Here is a 16,261-nt window from a genome sequence, read left to right on the forward strand (position 1 = left end):
CTTAACCGACTGAGCCACCCAGGTGCCCCTAAAAATCTTTTGATGCATATTGCCAAGTGGTTTTTCAAAGGGTTAAGCCAATTTATCATGGCATCAGCAGTCAGAAACTGCTGGTTTCCTTGCACCCTTGTCACTATTGGCATTAAATAATACGATATGGATGAAGTTGAACTTTTAAAAATCCAGTCCTAGAATGAGTGAATAAAGTAGTAGGATATATGAGAATGAATACAGTGTCCTTTTCATGGTCTTTTGGGGAAGAAGGGTATTTTTTTGATCCTTCTGTCCTTTTAGATACCATTTTTTAAGGTTCCAGGTGTGTATTCATAGAGGGGCATTTATATTACTTAGTGATTGGGAGGAATTAATACTAATTTCAGTGGTGAAATTGGCAAAGTGGAGGAGGAATTGCCAAAAGTATTTCCTTTAATTCTCTGAGATGTCATTGGGAGGCAGTATTTACTGTGGAGGAGTGCGGAGCCAGAACTACAGAGTTGAAGACCCGAAGACTTAGTATTGCCACTTAGATTCATTTATGACCTTGAATATGTTAAAACTGCTGGGCCTCGGTTTTTTTAATTTGTAAAATGAGATGGGTAGTACCTCACTGTGTTGTTTTGAGCATTAAATGATCATACATTTGTTTAGAGCTCATAAAAGTGACTACCAGATAACATGTTAGCTCCATATGTGTTAGCTGAAAAAGTCTTCCATGAACTTTTCTTTATAAGTCTTCTTATGTGCTAGAAAAATTCAGTAATGTTATGAATCATCCTCAGTTTTGAGGTTATTTGCTAGCTCATTGGGTAGAGATCATGTCTTTATTAGATCATGAATATTACCTAGTCACACTTTTTCTTTATTATAGTTTAAGGTTTCATTTTATGTTAAAACTGGAAAAATTATTTAAAAGGCAACTTAAAAAGCTCATTGTAGAAATTTTGCAAATAGAACGTACAAGGAGAAAGAAATAATCTATAACTGTTACTTGGGATTCTCATGTATTTCATTCCAGTTTTTTTTTTTTTTTTTTTTGTCCTTTTACTCATATGGTGGCTATAAGATGAGTGGAGCATAGAAGTTTTTGTTTTTAAAATACAAATGAAAAAAAAAATTAAAAAAAAAAAAAAAAAAAGAGGGGCGCCTGGGTGGCTCAGTCGGTTAAGCGTCCGACTTCAGCCCGGGTCACGATCTCGCGGTCCGTGAGTTCGAGCCCCGCGTCGGGCTCTGCGCTGATGGCTCAGAGCCTGGAGCCTGCTTCCGATTCTGTCTCCCTCTCTCTCTGCCCCTCCCCCGTTCATGCTCTGTCTCTCTCTGTCTCAAAAATAAATAAACGTTAAAAAAAAAAAAATTTAAAATACAAATGATGGGGAGGGTGGGTGATGGGTATTGAGGGCACCTGTTGGGATGAGCACTGGGTATTGTATGGAAACCAATTTGACAATAAATTTCATATTAAGAACAACAAAATAAAAAAACCCACAAATGATACTTATGTTGGAACCTAAAGCAATTTTGTGTATCCTATTTTTCTATTTAATAATATATCCTGAATGTTTATTTCTGTATGCCAGTAAAAAGTTCCAGTAAGCGTCATTTTAGAATGTGGCCCACAGTAGATATACCATAATTTAACCATTCTGTTGCTGATACATGGATTGTCTCCAGTTTATTTGAAACTAGTATTGATTCATTTGTCACTTGTTTCCTTCCTTTATAAGGATACTTTTAAAGTACATTATGAGAACAACAGCCCTTTCCTGACCATCACCAGCATGACCCGAGTCATCGAGGTCTCTCACTGGGGTAACATTGCTGTGGAAGAAAATGTGGACTTGAAGCATACAGGGGCTGTGCTGAAGGGGCCCTTTTCACGCTATGATTACCAGAGACAGCCAGATAGTGGAATAGCCTCCATCCGCTCATTTAAGGTATGGGGTCTTCAACCAGACAGTGGGAGAAAGTATCATTTTATCATATCTGCCCTTTCTTTTGCTTTTTTAAAGTATCTGAATATTGACCGTTGTTTGGGATTGTTTGGTGTTCAAGTAGTTGAGCTCACAGTGTTAGAACCAGCAGAAAGAATCTTTAAAAAAAAGTGCCCCCATTTGTATATGTAGGCCACGTGTTTGTTTGTTTTTTTAATGATTTTATTTATTTAGTTTTTGTTGTTTTTGGGGTTTTTTTATTTTTATTTTTAAATAATATCTACACCCACCATGGGTCTTACACTCATAACCCTGCAATCAAGAGTCGCATACTCCAATGACTGAGCCAGCCAGGTGCCCTAAAGTAGGCCATGTTTTTAAAAGAAAACTTGAATAATAGAAAAAGGAAGACCAAACCACCACCCAGACATTACTATTGCTCATATTTTAATATTTCTTTTTTCTTTTCTAATGCTCTTTTAAAAAGATACGTGATTATATTGCATATGAAGTTGTATATACTTTTTGTCTTGTAAATAAGAGAGTGTACAGTGGAAAGCTGAAAACATGCACAGTTGAAAACCCCCTTGAGGGGTGCCTGGGTGGCTCAGTCAGTTGAGTGTCCGATTTCGGCTCAGGTCATGATCTCACATCCGTGAGTTCGAGCCCCGCGTCGGGCTCTGTGCTGACAGCTCAGAGCCTGGAGCCTGTTTCAGATTCTGTGTCTCCCTCTCTCTGACCCTCTCCCGTTCATGCTCTGTCTCTCTCTGTCTCAAAAAATAAATAAACGTTAAAAAAAAAGAAAACCCCCTTGAGAAACACAGACGTTAGGGGTGCTAGCCCCCCACACAGTTGAAAATCTGTGTATAACTTTTGACTCTCTGAAAATTTAACTACTTATAGCCTCCTGTTTTCTGGAAGCCTTCCTGATAACATAAACAATCCATTATGACATTGTTTGGTATGTTGTATGTATTAATTATATACTACATTCTTATGTAAGCTCAAAGTAAGCTAGAGAAAAAAATATTAAGAAAATCATAAGGAAGAGAACATGGCGTTTAAGTACTGTATTTACTGAAAAAAAATCCACATATAAGTGGACTCATGCAGTTTATGAACAACTCATGTTGTTCAAGGGTCAGCTGTTCTTCTGTTTTATAGAAGGGCTCATTATGTGAATGGAAGTGTTAGCATTATTTCTTCCTGATTACGAAAAGATACTTACAGATTTGGAAGCCACAGTAAAGAGGTGGAGAAACCCTCCATGACCCTGCCACCTAGCGATTTGATGTAATTTCTTCCATTTTCATGTTTCTCTCCCTGCAGAGTAGTTTAAAGATTATTTTTATCTTTGTATTAATCGTTCAGTATTCGTAAAGGTATTTACAATTCTCTTCATTATTTATTGTTCAGGAGAATTTGGCTATTTACCATGATTGAGAAATAGTTACAATATCTAGAAATTTTGAAGCCTTGGGTGTGGGGATGGTAGTTAGACCTCTTTTTAGGTTGTTTCCAGTTTGGGGACTGTTTTAATTAAGTATTGGTACAAGGAGGCTCTTGGTGTAGAAAATCTTTTCTGTCATTAGGATCATCTCCTGTGAGTAAGTTTCTGGAGGCTTTCAGGCATGTCCCTTCTTTTGCAGACCATCCTCCCTGCTGCTGCCCAGGATGTTTACTACCGGGATGAGATTGGCAACGTTTCCACCAGCCACCTCCTTATTTTGGACGACTCTGTAGAGATGGAAATCCGGCCTCGCTTCCCTCTGTTTGGCGGGTGGAAGACTCATTACATTGTTGGCTACAACCTCCCAAGCTATGAGTACCTCTATAATTTGGGTCAGTCTTTAGTACTTAGTGCTTAGGGGAGAGACTATCATTATCTTTCATTTCCTGCATTTTTATTTCTACTGGTGTTCGTTTGTTTTGAGAATTACCAGTCGTTTTTGATGGGAAGAGAGAATTATCATTTTTTGGAAGGCTGGGATAGCAGGAACAACTTTTCATGGGTGGAGATAAATTACTGTTGTAAAAGTAATGCCTGCATATAATAGTTCACACAGCCTAGTCAAAATCCTTCTAACCCCCGGTTCCATCATAAGACAGAGCTGCGTAAGTTTTTTTTAATTTGAGGTATTTAAAAAATTAAGGAAAACTCAGAATAATAAGCACTTTTATGCGAGCACCCAGAACTAATCATTATAATGATTTGGCCATATTTTCTTCAAGTCTTTCTTTTTAAAATCTTTTAAACACAAAATTGAATGTAGAAAACCATACAAAACAGATGTATAGCTCAGTAAATGACTAGAACACCTTGTAAACACCACTCAGGTCAAGAAGTTGAACTTTGCCAGCCAGCCAAAAGGCTCTCCATGTACCTCTTCCTTCCCCACAACCGTAGTTACCATCCTGACTCTTGGTAACCACTTTCTTGACTTTCTTCATAGCTTTATCACCAAAGTGTACTTCTCTAGATAATCTACTTTAGTCTTGCCCTTTCAAAAAATTCGATGTCTTATCAGTCTCTAATAATCCAGTCCCTCCTGTGTGTGTGTGTGTGTGTGTGTGTGTGTGTGTGTGTGTGTGTGGAATACAGTTTATCTGTTGAAGAACTTGAGCCACTGGTAGTGTAGTCTCCAGTCTGGATTTTGCTGACTGCTTACTCAAAATGTGGTTCCTGTATTATTCCTATATTATTCAGTGTATTCCTGTATCTTCTGTATTTCTTGCAAATTGATAGCTGTTAACCTTCCTTGCTGTCTTATGAAAAGACATTCTTGGTTCAACTTGTATATTTTCATTTCTTGTTTTTTTTTTTTTTTTTAAGTTTTATTTATTTAAGTAATCTCTACACCCAGAGTGGGGCTCAAACTCACAACTTTGAGATTAAGAGTTGCATGCTCTTCTGACTGAGCCAGTCAGGCACTCCTCAACTTGTTTATTTTCTGTCCCAGACCTGGAATCAGCTTTTTCTCTTTAAAGCTCTGGTTTCTTCTTGTGGAAAAGGGTGTTTTAAGACCACAACCTGAGAACTAGGAATGTTCATTGCGCTTAGTTTGGTCAATTTCTAGGCCTTTTCGGGGCGCCTGGGTGTATCAGTCAATTAAGCATCTGACTCTTGATTTCGGCTCAGGTCATGATCTAACAGTTCATGAGTTCAAGCCCTACGTTGGGCTCCATGCTGACAGTGTGCAGCCTGCTTGGGATTCTCTCTTTCCCCCATCTCTCTGCTCCTCCCCCACTTACGAGCATGCTTGCTTGCTCTCTCTCTCTCAAAAATAAACTTAAAAAATTTTTTTCTAGGCCTTTTCAGTTAATAGAGTTAAGTATATATTATGTCTTTGTATAAACAAAATTATGAAGTTTTATAGTTACTTAACAGTATGAGCTATAGGGATTTTGTTCCTGTTATATCTGTACTTAGTTCCATACTGAGAATTCTTGTTCTGAAGGACAGAGAAGGTGACAGAATTAGAGCATTCCACAATTGTTTTATCCCACACCTGCTACACAACAGTCTCAGAATAAAAACGATCACACTGCCACTTCCAATATGGTTACTGAAAAGAGTTAGTTTACTTATTTATTTATTTTTGGAATATCCTCTCCCCATTCTGCCCCATTTTTTTTTTTAAAGTTTTTAAATGTTTATTATTTTTGAGAGAGAAAGAGAGGGAGAATGCAGATGGGAGAGGGGCAGAGAGAGAAGGAGACAGAGGATCCAAAGTGGGCTCTGTGCTAACTAACCGCAGCCAGCCCGATATGGGGCTTGAACTCCCAAACCATAAGGTCATGACCTGAGCCGAAGTTGGATGCCCAACTGACTGAGCCACTCTGGTGCCCCTCTACCCCATTTTTTGGTGTGCTGCATGTATACTATGTATATATCATCAGAACAAATAGCTGTTACACAGCATAGCTCCCCGCTTTTAACTCTGGTCTTAGCTCTGCAGTAAGTGTAGTTAATGCTCACCATATCAGTTTTTACATCGACTGATAAGGTCTCTATTCATTTTGATGACCTGAAGCTCATTCTCTAGTAGATTCCTTAGGAAGGGCTTGTAGGAATGAGTTCTTACATGTTAACAGGTTGTGCCTTTTGTACATATGAGTCACTTTGATGAATATAAAATCCTTGGCTTACACATCTTTCCTGGAGTATCTTACATGTGTTACACTCTTATTGGTATAAAGTGTTGCTGTCAAAGTCTGATGATTTAATTTTTCCCCTCTGTGAGTCACTTCCCTTCTAAGTCTTAAATATTGAAAGGGATTCTTTCTTTAGAATCTAATACTTTTGGGGCGCCTAGGTGGCTCCGTCAGTTAAGCGTCTTGACTTTGGCTCAGGTCATGATTTCATGGTTTGTGGGTTCAAGCCTCGTGTTGGGCTCTGTGCTGATAGCTCGGAGCCTGGAGCCTACTTCAGATTCAATGTCACCCTCTCTGCCCCACCCTGCTCATGCTTGTCTCTTGAAAGTAAACATTAAAAAAAAAAATCCTAATACTTCTACTAGAACACATCTTGGCAGTGGTTGCTCTGGGTTGCTATTCTTGGGTCTGCATTATGGTTTTTCAACTTACAGTTTTAAATCTTTTTGTAAGTTTTTTCCTTTGGCACTCCCGATTATTTTTATGTTGAGTCTTTGCCTGTTTTTTTTATTTAAAAAAAAAATTTTTTTTTTTTAATGTTTATTTATTTTTGAGACAGAGACAGAGCATGAACGGGGGAGGGTCAGAGAGAGAGGGAGACACAGAATCTGAAACAGGCTCCAGGCTCTGAGCGGTCAGCACAGAGTCCAATGCGGGGCTCGAACTCACGGACTGTGAGATCGTGACCTGAGCCAAAGTCGGCCGCTTAACCGACTGAGCCACCCAGGCACCCCAGAGTCTTTGCCTGTTTTTTAATATTTGGCAATTTCTCTTGAATCTTTCCTTCATTGAAAACTTTGCTTCCTTTTACTTTTGATTTATTAGAAGACATTACCTGTTGTGTTTATTCACTCCTGTTCTTTCTAGCTTAGCCTTCATTTCTAAGACAGTTTTTTTAATTTCTAAAAGTTATTTCCTAAATTTTTTTCTGAGTTGTCATTTCTGAATTTCTAGAATTCTTGTTTATATTACTCTTTCATGACTTGTGTCATTTTTAGAATACCTTTAACATTAGTCTGTTTTTAAAAAGCAGGACAGTTTTGATTAGTTTTGTGGCATGAATTTCTGGCATGTTTTCATTTTCTGTAGGGATGTTGTCTTTTTTAGTAATTTTTAAAAACATAACTTACTCTAAGACTGAGGGGCACCCTTATCCTTTTTTGTTGCTCATTTTTTCCCCTAAAGTTTTTTTTTATTCAGTTAAGTAATCTCTGTACCCAGTGTGAGGCTCGAACTCACGACCCCGAGATCAGGAGTGGCATGCTCTTCTGACTGAGCCAGCCCGGCGCCCCCTGTTGCTCATTTTTAATGTGAGCAATTAAGAGGAAGTATCGTAACTGTACATTTGATTTAATGTAGTATGAAAAATGGTGGCTTGCTTTCGGAGCCTGCCCTGGCTCGGTGTCCTGTAGCTCTGTTGTTCCTGTTAGGCTTGATTTTGTTTTCCTCCGTGTATGGTGCTGTCCTTGGAGGGGAGCTCTGATGGCTTTTCCAAGTTCTCAGGGGCTAGATGCCTCTAGACTGGCAGGTCTGTGGGCCCATTTTGCTCTCTGCTATGTGGGACTGCGGGAGGAGGACTCAGAGCTCTGGCCGCTCTTCTCCAGTTGGCCTGCTTCGCTCTCTAGTGAATATGTCTTGTTTGGGGCTCTTCTCTTCTCAGGTCTGTCACTTGCCCTGTTGGTTCCTTCTTCCTCCTCTACAGACACTGGTGGCCTTACTAATAATGTGCAGGTTGTGTGACTGTTGGTGTTTTGTGACTCCTCTGTGTTTTGGGGTTTGTGGAGATCCCTAGTTTATCCAGTTTTGTTGTAAGTATGTTCCATGGGGTTTTGGTTTTGCCATCTTGTTGCTCTTTCTGTAGAAATCGGTGAAGACCCAAAACCATGCTGCCACCACACCTCTGTCTCCCAGAGTCTCCTAGTCCGTTAACTTCAGATGGCATCTGTTCATTCCTCTCTGGAAGATGAGAGCGTCCATACCCTCTGCATCCCTCTAGCTCCTGTGCCATTTTCTCTGTTTTTCACATCACTGCGTGTATTTGCTCTTTCTTCAGGTGACCAGTATGCACTGAAGATGAGGTTTGTGGACCATGTGTTTGATGAGCAAGTGATAGATTCTCTGACAGTGAAGATTATCTTGCCTGAGGGGGCCAAGTGAGTGTGACTGTTCCTTTCCTTGGCTTCCCATTTCTCTGGTGGTGGCCTTGTGGTACTTCAAGGGGAAACTGTGTCCTAGGGGTGTAGAATAGGTGCTCAGTACATACCTTTGACTGAGAGGCCCGTAGGGACTTTCTTTTTTTTAAAGATGTATTTATTTTTGAGAGAGTGCAAGTGAGGAAGAGGCGGGGGCGGGGGGGGTGCGGGGGGGGGCAGAAAATCTGAAGTGGGCTCTGCATTGATAGCATTGAGCCCGATGCGGGGCTCAAACTCATGAACTGTGAGATCATGACCTGAGCTGAAGTCAGAGTTGGACGATTAACCGACTGAGCCACCCAGGTGCCCCTGTTTACGAAACCTATTCCCCAAACAGAGTCCCTGTATGTGACAGGTGCAGCCTCCAGAGGGGATGGGATGATCTGTAAGAGGACAAAATGCAGAGTCAGGACAGCCAGGTAGCGCTTGTGCTGTGTTACTATAAAAAAGAAGAGCAGTGGGGGCGCCTGGGTGGCTCAGTCGGTTAAGCATGTGACTTTGGCTCGGGTCATGATCTCACATTTCGTGGGTTCACACCCCACGTTGTGCTCTGTGCTGTCAGCTCAGAGCCTGGAGCCTGCTTCGGATTCTGTGTCTCCCTCTCTCTCTGCCCCTCCCCTGCTTGCACTCTGTCTTTCTATCTCTCTCAAAAATAAATAATAAACATTAAAAAAATTAAAAAAAAAAAAAAAAAAGAGCAATGGAGTAATGGCTCTGTTTTATCCCGGGCCCATCAGACCAGGTTCAGAAAGGGCGGTCCTGGTGGTGTATTAGGGTTCTGTGCTTAAAACGGTAGGCAGTCGTTGGCCAGTTGAAGCAGAAAGGACTGCATTTGAAGGGTAAGGCATCTCTTATAAAATGGCAGCGTAAGTTGCAGATCCAGAGAGTCTCTGGGAATCCAGTTGGTGGAAACCGGGTGGATGGATCCATCCATGGATGATGGATGTTCACAGGGGACCCGCCCTTGGCATGAGTGACAAACACCTATGTGCATATTTGTGTCACTTTGCTCTGGGTTCATTTCAAAGGGGAGCATCTGCTTGGCCTCTCAGGTCATGTGTCCACTCTGATCACCAGAGAGAGTCACCTTGATTGTTCCTCCTGTGGAAGACATTCCATGGGGGATGGGAAGTTTTAGCAAAACTAGAGTGTGAGAGCCTGGAGGAGGGAGAATGGATCCAGGCAGACAAAGACAGAGCCTGTCCCACTATACCTTATAAGAAGTTCTCAGTCACGTGAAGAGAAGGTACTTCGAAGTAACTTCTCAGGGGCCTCTTCAAGTCCCGGCGAGGCTCTTGTTGGGTGGAATGAGCAGGAGGGCTGTGTGGGCTATGTGACTCCAAGGGGTTGGCCAGCACTGGCGAGGACTAGCGAGTACAAGGTGCAGGGGGATAGTTGTTGCGTCGGCAGGAAAGTGGTCTGATACTCAGGGTTTTCTGGCAGCGGGTTAGCTGTCTTGGGAGGTCTGGTGGTCCCTGGTGCCGGGAGGGGAGCAGAGTGGAGTGTGAACTTCATGACCCTGAAAGGCCTCTTGAGCCTTAGAATTCTCCAACCCTAAATAAACCTCGTACGTAGATCAGTGCAGTTTGTCTAAGGCTGTATTTCATTCCTACCTGCGTCCAGGAACATCCAAGTTGACAGTCCCTATGAAATCAGTCGTGCCCCAGATGAGCTGCACTACACCTACCTGGACACATTTGGCCGCCCTGTGATTGTTGCCTATAAGAAGAATCTGGTAGAACAGCACATTCAGGACATCGTGGTAAGTGGCTCCACAGTTCTGCCTTCTGGGCCTTCCTCCTCAGAGTGTGGGTCCTGGAGGCCAGGGACTTGCCTGTCTTTATCTTTCCTTCCTTGGACTGTAGGGGTTTGAGCACAGTCCCCTCTGTGGGTAGGTGGGGCAGCCTGGATGATCGTTGGCCTGCTGAGGCCCCTGTGTTGTCCCCAGCATCCATGCAGACTGTCAGAGCCCGTCTTCCTCGTTCTCTCTTCCAGGTCCACTATACGTTCAACAAGGTGCTAATGCTGCAGGAGCCGCTGCTGGTGGTGGCTGCGTTCTACATCTTGTTCTTCACTGTCATCATCTATGTCAGGCTGGACTTCTCCATCACAAAGGTACCCTTTGGCTTTCCCCCTACATTTGCTAGTCATCTTGCACCCTTGGTCATGTGTTTCATTAGCTTTTCTGAGCACCAGTCCTTTGAACAAGTTCAAGGCAGAACCCTGTCCCCCAGAAGCCTTGTCCCTGCCTGTGGCCTCTGCTAACCCTTACCATGAAAAGAGACACCTTGTTCTTGTTGCGATCACAGAGCGCGCTTGTTAAATGAGGCAGGTGCTACTGGCGCCTCACAGCCGCTACTGGCGGGTGAGTACTGTGGAAACAGGGCAGCTGGAGGTGTGTGTTTCGGTGGTGGGACTACCCTGAGGCGGTGACAGGCAGAGAAGGTGGAGAAGGGCATTCAGCTGGAAGGAACGGTTTGTGCGACAACAGGAAGGGCTTGAGTGGAACCCATGAGGGGCAGCAAAGATGTTGATCTGGCTGGTTGCATAGACCGGTGAGGCTGCCCAGTGAGGCAGCTACTAGCAAATCTTGTCATACGGAAGGGCTGAGTCTAGGTTTTATTACAAAATAGCCCTGTTTTTTTAAGTTTAAAAGCTGATTTTTTTTTTTTAATTTAAATTTTTTTTTTTTAATGTTTATTTATTTTTGAGACAGAGAGAGACAGAGCATGAACAGGGGAGGGTCAGAGAGAGAGGGAGACACAGAATCCGAAACAGGCTCCGGGCTCCGAGCTGTCAGCACAGCGCCCGACGCGGGGCTCGAACTCACGGAACGCGAGATCATGACCTGGGCTGAAGTCGGACGCTCAACCGACTGAGCCACCCAGGCGCCCCTGATTTTGTTTTTTTTTAATATATTTATTAAATTTTATTTTCAGTAGGCTCCACCCAACATGGGGTTTCAACTCACAACCCTGAGATTAAGAGTCACATGTTCCACTGACTAAGCCAGCCAGGTGCCCCTGCTTTTGTTTTTTTTAAACTTTGCTTTAAAATAATTCCACTGTTAGGGAAATTTTGCAAGCATAGTAAAAATAACTTGTATACTCTTTACCTAGACCTAGCAATTAATGTTGGCCTCTCTCTTTATATATAATTATTTCTCCTGGGCCATTCGAGAGTAAGTTGGAGACATTTTTATCCTTCCTCTCCTTGAGTACTTAAGTGTGCGTGTAGCTTAGGGACAAGGGTATTCTCTTAATAGAACCACAGTATGATGATCGAATTGAGGAGGTGTTACATTGCCATAACACTGGTAACCAACATGCAAGCTCTGTTCAGATGTGGCTGATGGTCCCAGTGATGGTGACATTTTTAGCAATTGTTTTTCTTTCTCCAGAATCCAGCTGAGGATCATACGTTGCATTTAGTTGTCACATTTCCTTAGACTCCTTTAACCTGGAACAGCTCCACCGCCTCTCTTTGTCTTTAATGACCATGATGTATTTGGCATGTAGAGACCAGTTTGGTAGAACGTCCCTTAGGTGTATCGTATGTTTCTCCCTGATTAAATTCAGACCATGCATTTTTGGTAGGAATGCACTTAAGTGCTGCTGTGTCTGCAGCACATCACATCAGGGGTACCTGATGTCAGCTGGTCCCAGTGCTGGGGATGTTAACTCTCCTTATTGGGCTAAGTTGATGTCTGCCTATTCTTCATGTTAAAGTTACTGTTTTTCTCTTTGCAATTAATACATGATTTGTTTGAGGCTATGTAAATACCCTCATATACATTAGAGCATTTACCATTGATTCTTGTCTGAGTCTGTTATGTGGTGGTTGAAAAACTGATTCCTTTTGCTGGCACTGTACTGTAGGGAAGGCTTTTCTTCCTGGTTGGCTAGTTACTTGTGTCGACTTGTGCCTTACCTTATTCTATGGGCTGCTGTCCACTGGCACTACTTCCTTTGGTGCTCTAATTGTTGCTGATTGGACTTTTTTTCATGTCTCATCATTTTTTTGAGCACTTCCTTATTGTCAGGCACAACAGCATGTTCCAGGCATATCCTTCACTTTCTCCAGGCAGCCCTGGTTCCTTTTATTGTGGAATGGTGCCTGGAGACTATGATCTGTGAGCTAGGTGTGATCATTGCTTTTGGAGTATCACTGGGTCTGGGCCTTTCAGCAGACAGAGCCAGGGGAGAAACATATTTAAAATAGCGGTTAACACCGACGTCTCGCTCCATTCTGAAGCCACAGGGTTCTTGCCGTACTCCCTCATTCCACCATGTTTCCTTCTCTCCTGGATCCCAACATTAATGTATTTATTCATTTGTTGAATTGTGTAAACACACAAAATAGTTTCAGAATTGCTGCAGTCATGCTGCCACAAACACCAGATCTACCAAGTAGAGTCCCAAGATTCGTTAGCAGTTCTTTTTGTCTTTAGACTGAGAACGTCTTATCAAGTACTGTGTTCCCAAGGTAATTGGCTTAGTTTTCCTGTATTAACTCATTTGAAACATAATTAAGTTCATTTATTTGTTTGAATTTTGCTGTAGTTTCCCTCTCTGTCACTGTTAAGTATTTAATTTTGGTTATGAATTTGTAAAACCCTGCCTTGTGGATAACCAATTTCATCACTCTCTGGGTATCCTCCCTGATTTATTTGGCAAAAATAAGCAGATGTTTTAATTCTCATTTCTTCTTTCTTGCACAAAGCATAGCACTAGTACATATTTTTTGTACCTCTTTTTTTCATTAAACACATTCTGAGAATTACCCATACCAGTTCATAGAGAGCTTTCTCCTTTTTAAAAAAATTTTTTTATTTTTTGTATAGCTGCAGAGTACTTCCTTGAATGAATGGGTCAGTTTATTCGATCAGTTTCTTATGTATACATTTCCCTGTCTTAAAGCTTTGATAATTTATTGAGAAAAAAAATAATCGTGGGCCAGATGAACCATTTGTAGACCAGATTCAGCCTTTGTGCTACCAAGTTAGGACTTTTGAAGTAGACTCAAGGTGAGAGAGAATGCTGGAAAGTATGTAGGACCGCATCTAAAGGGTCATGAATAGCAGGATAAAGAGCTTGGGCTTTATTCTTTGGGCCTTGGGAAACTCTTGGAGGTTTTAAGGAGAGAGACATAATAAATATCCTGGAAGCCTTCCCTAACTTGCATTGAGACTTCTCTTTCTTCACCTGGGACCGCACCTGTCCCTTTCATGGTGTATTCTGGCATTAGTATCTTTTTTCACGTCCCTCTGTATGCCCTGCCGGACTTTGAAGTGAACATCTCCTTCATTCTCATGTCCCCAGTCCTGCCATTTGCGGAACTGGAGTGGATTTAATGTCAGCAAAGGTTTGATTCAGATGGCTTTTCTTGTTTGCACAGCTGGTGGTGGGTGCTTTTTGGAAGGTGAAGGTTGGGGCAGGCTCAGGCCTGGATGTTGTCATGCACAATGTCTCCCCCACAGGATCCAGCCGCAGAGGCCAGGATGAAGGTGGCTTGCATCACAGAGCAAGTCTTGACCCTGGTCAACAAGAGAATAGGTCTCTACCGTCACTTTGATGAGACCATCAACAGGTACAAGCAGTCCCGGGACGTGTCCACCCTCAACAGCGGCAAGAAGAGCCTGGAGACAGAGCACAAGGCCCTGACCAGTGAGATTGCATTGCTGCAGTCCAGGCTGAAGACAGAGGGCTCTGACCTGTGCGACAAAGTAAGTGTCTGCCATGCCGGAGTCGCTCGGCTCTCTGCCCGCTTGGTCATACTTCCAGGGATTGTCTCCCACCTGCTAGAGCACCGCAGGGCTGCTCTGTGTAGAGCACACACCAGGCAGCTCCCACTCATCGCTGGCTGGTCCTGTGGTGCCAATCTTCACAGTGGAACAAGAAGTTTGGGGGTGTCGGTTGTGGGCTGGGATCGGAAAGCTCTGCTAGCCTCCACGTCACTGTCTGTCCACGTGGCTGGCTTGGAGAGCGGCTGCTTCCTCTGCTGGAGACCAGCCTGGGCGAGGCTCCAGGCTGCTCGCGTGTACTGAGAAGAACCTAGACTTAGAATCACTCGTTTGAATTCGGGCTCTGATTCAGCCTTTGTAAACCTGGGCAAGTTACCTAATTTCTGCGCCTCCGTTTCTTCATGTCTTAGTACTTAAGCTCTCAGTGTTGTGAGAGTGTGAAATGAGTTAGTGCACGTCAAGTGCTGAGAACCATGCCTGGGACAAGCTTTGTGGGTGAGTTCTTGTTGGCTGTAAATGAAGACGAGCCTCCCTCCCCGCCAGAGGTGCCCCTCCTAGTCTCCCACAATCCCCCTCTCCACATGCCGCTCCCCAGCACACCGTCTCCTTGCTGTGTTCTTCATGGCTCCTCCCTCTTTCTGAAGCTTTTCTTTATGTGCTCAAGGAGTACCTGGCAGCTTCGCAAAGGCAAGATGCCCAGTCTGTCTTTGCTGCTCTTTTGCAGAGCCTCGAAGTGTGCCTGGGACTGTGGCTCACTAAATAACTGTCGTGTTGAATGATTGTGACCGTGAGATGCTCAGTCCCACACCCAGCTGGTGACAGCGGGGGAGACATTCAGTCTCTCTGCCATCTCGCTGCCATTGGTCTTGTCTAACTGAATCCCTGGACCTGATTTGGCCACCCAGAGGGAAGAGGAGGAGTGTACCTCGAGTACCTGCTGTGTCCCTGGTACCGTGCCAGGGGTGACCCATCTGTTCCCACTTGATCCTCACAACTCTCCTCTACAGCTGACGCTCAGGGTCGGATCTTGAAGGAGTAGAGAGTGGAGCTGGCATTTGAAGCCAGGCCTGTCTCCTTCCATAGCCAGCCCGTCTGCCCTGGGCCTCCAGGGTCTGTAGGTATGGGAGGTGGTGGCCCTGCTGAGGGAGGGTGGGAGGACCCTTCTCAAGCTCTGCCCTGCTCTTGCCTCGGCCAGGTAAGCGAGATGCAGAAGCTGGATGCACAGGTCAAGGAGCTCGTGCTGAAGTCTGCGGTGGAAGCCGAGCGGCTGGTGGCTGGCAAGCTCAAGAAAGACACATACATTGAGAACGAGAAGCTCATCTCTGGAAAGCGGCAGGAGCTGGTCACCAAGATCGACCACATCCTAGACGCTCTGTAGCCCCATCGTCATCAGGGTGGGCCCGGGGCGCTGCACTTTCAGATGACAGGTTGGGGGCGAAGAGGGGGAGGTGATCATCAAGGCCACTGAATGCTGGCATCTGTATTTTACAAAAGGCCTTCAAGGAAGTGAAGCCAGGCCCTGCTGCAGGCAATACAAGAAACTTAGTTTTTGTCCTTAAAGGGTTCCTTTTTTAAAAAACAAAACGAAACAAAAACACTTTAATCCCATTAAAAACAAAATATTTTTGTGTTTTGAACAAAGAAATTTTCAGTAGTTGATTGATTTTGTTTTGTTCTGAAGCCTAGGGTATTGTTTCAGCCCAAAGCCCCCTTGTTTTTTCCTGATGTTTGGGTATTTTGTAAGTGTATGTTTGTTTTTTTTAAAAGCGTGTGTGGCTAAATGAAAATAAAGCAGGGACTGTGAACATTTTGTTTGTTCTGGTGACAGTCTCATAACTTATTTCTTAACTCTGAGGATAGTTCTTTATCAAGTGCTTTTTATTCATTGAAAAATAGTGGATTTGCTTCTTAGAGCAAGTTTGCACGGCAAGTGTTGGCTGCATTTTACATGTTAGAACACTTAAGGCCACAGAGGTAAAGTGGACTATGTAATCATCGAACAGAGTGGTGGAGTGAATGCTCTTTTAAACTTCTTTTTTTAAATCTGTTTTGCATCACATGCTATATTAGGCACTAAGGATACAATGATGGACAAGGTAGAGGTGGTTCTTATGGAGGACAGATGATCAAATACAAATTCATAATCACAAACTGTGACAAAACCCCATGAAGAAAAGGGACAGGGTTCTCTGAGTATTTACAGGAGAGTACCCAGCGCAATCTGGGTCAAGAGGGGAATTGGG

General features: G+C 43.4%; 1 protein-coding gene across 2 annotated transcripts in view; it reads left to right on the forward strand.

Annotated features, from left to right (window-relative positions):
* RPN1 (ribophorin I) overlaps window positions 1-15,828 on the forward strand; it is a 30,630-nt gene extending 14,802 nt beyond the window's left edge. For both annotated transcript variants that reach the window (XM_042962217.1, XM_042962218.1), the window contains 7 exons: window positions 1,722-1,931; window positions 3,578-3,770; window positions 8,137-8,236; window positions 9,899-10,037; window positions 10,271-10,390; window positions 13,755-14,000; window positions 15,214-15,828. In XM_042962217.1, the coding sequence (XP_042818151.1) occupies window positions 1,722-1,931; window positions 3,578-3,770; window positions 8,137-8,236; window positions 9,899-10,037; window positions 10,271-10,390; window positions 13,755-14,000; window positions 15,214-15,396 (1,191 nt within the window). In that variant the 3' untranslated portion in view covers window positions 15,397-15,828. The remainder of the gene's footprint in view (window positions 1-1,721; window positions 1,932-3,577; window positions 3,771-8,136; window positions 8,237-9,898; window positions 10,038-10,270; window positions 10,391-13,754; window positions 14,001-15,213) is intronic.
* The last annotated feature ends 433 nt before the right edge of the window (window positions 15,829-16,261 follow it).

This window comes from Panthera tigris, chromosome A2 (genome assembly GCF_018350195.1).
Source record: "Panthera tigris isolate Pti1 chromosome A2, P.tigris_Pti1_mat1.1, whole genome shotgun sequence".
Lineage (NCBI taxonomy): Eukaryota > Metazoa > Chordata > Mammalia > Carnivora > Felidae > Panthera > Panthera tigris.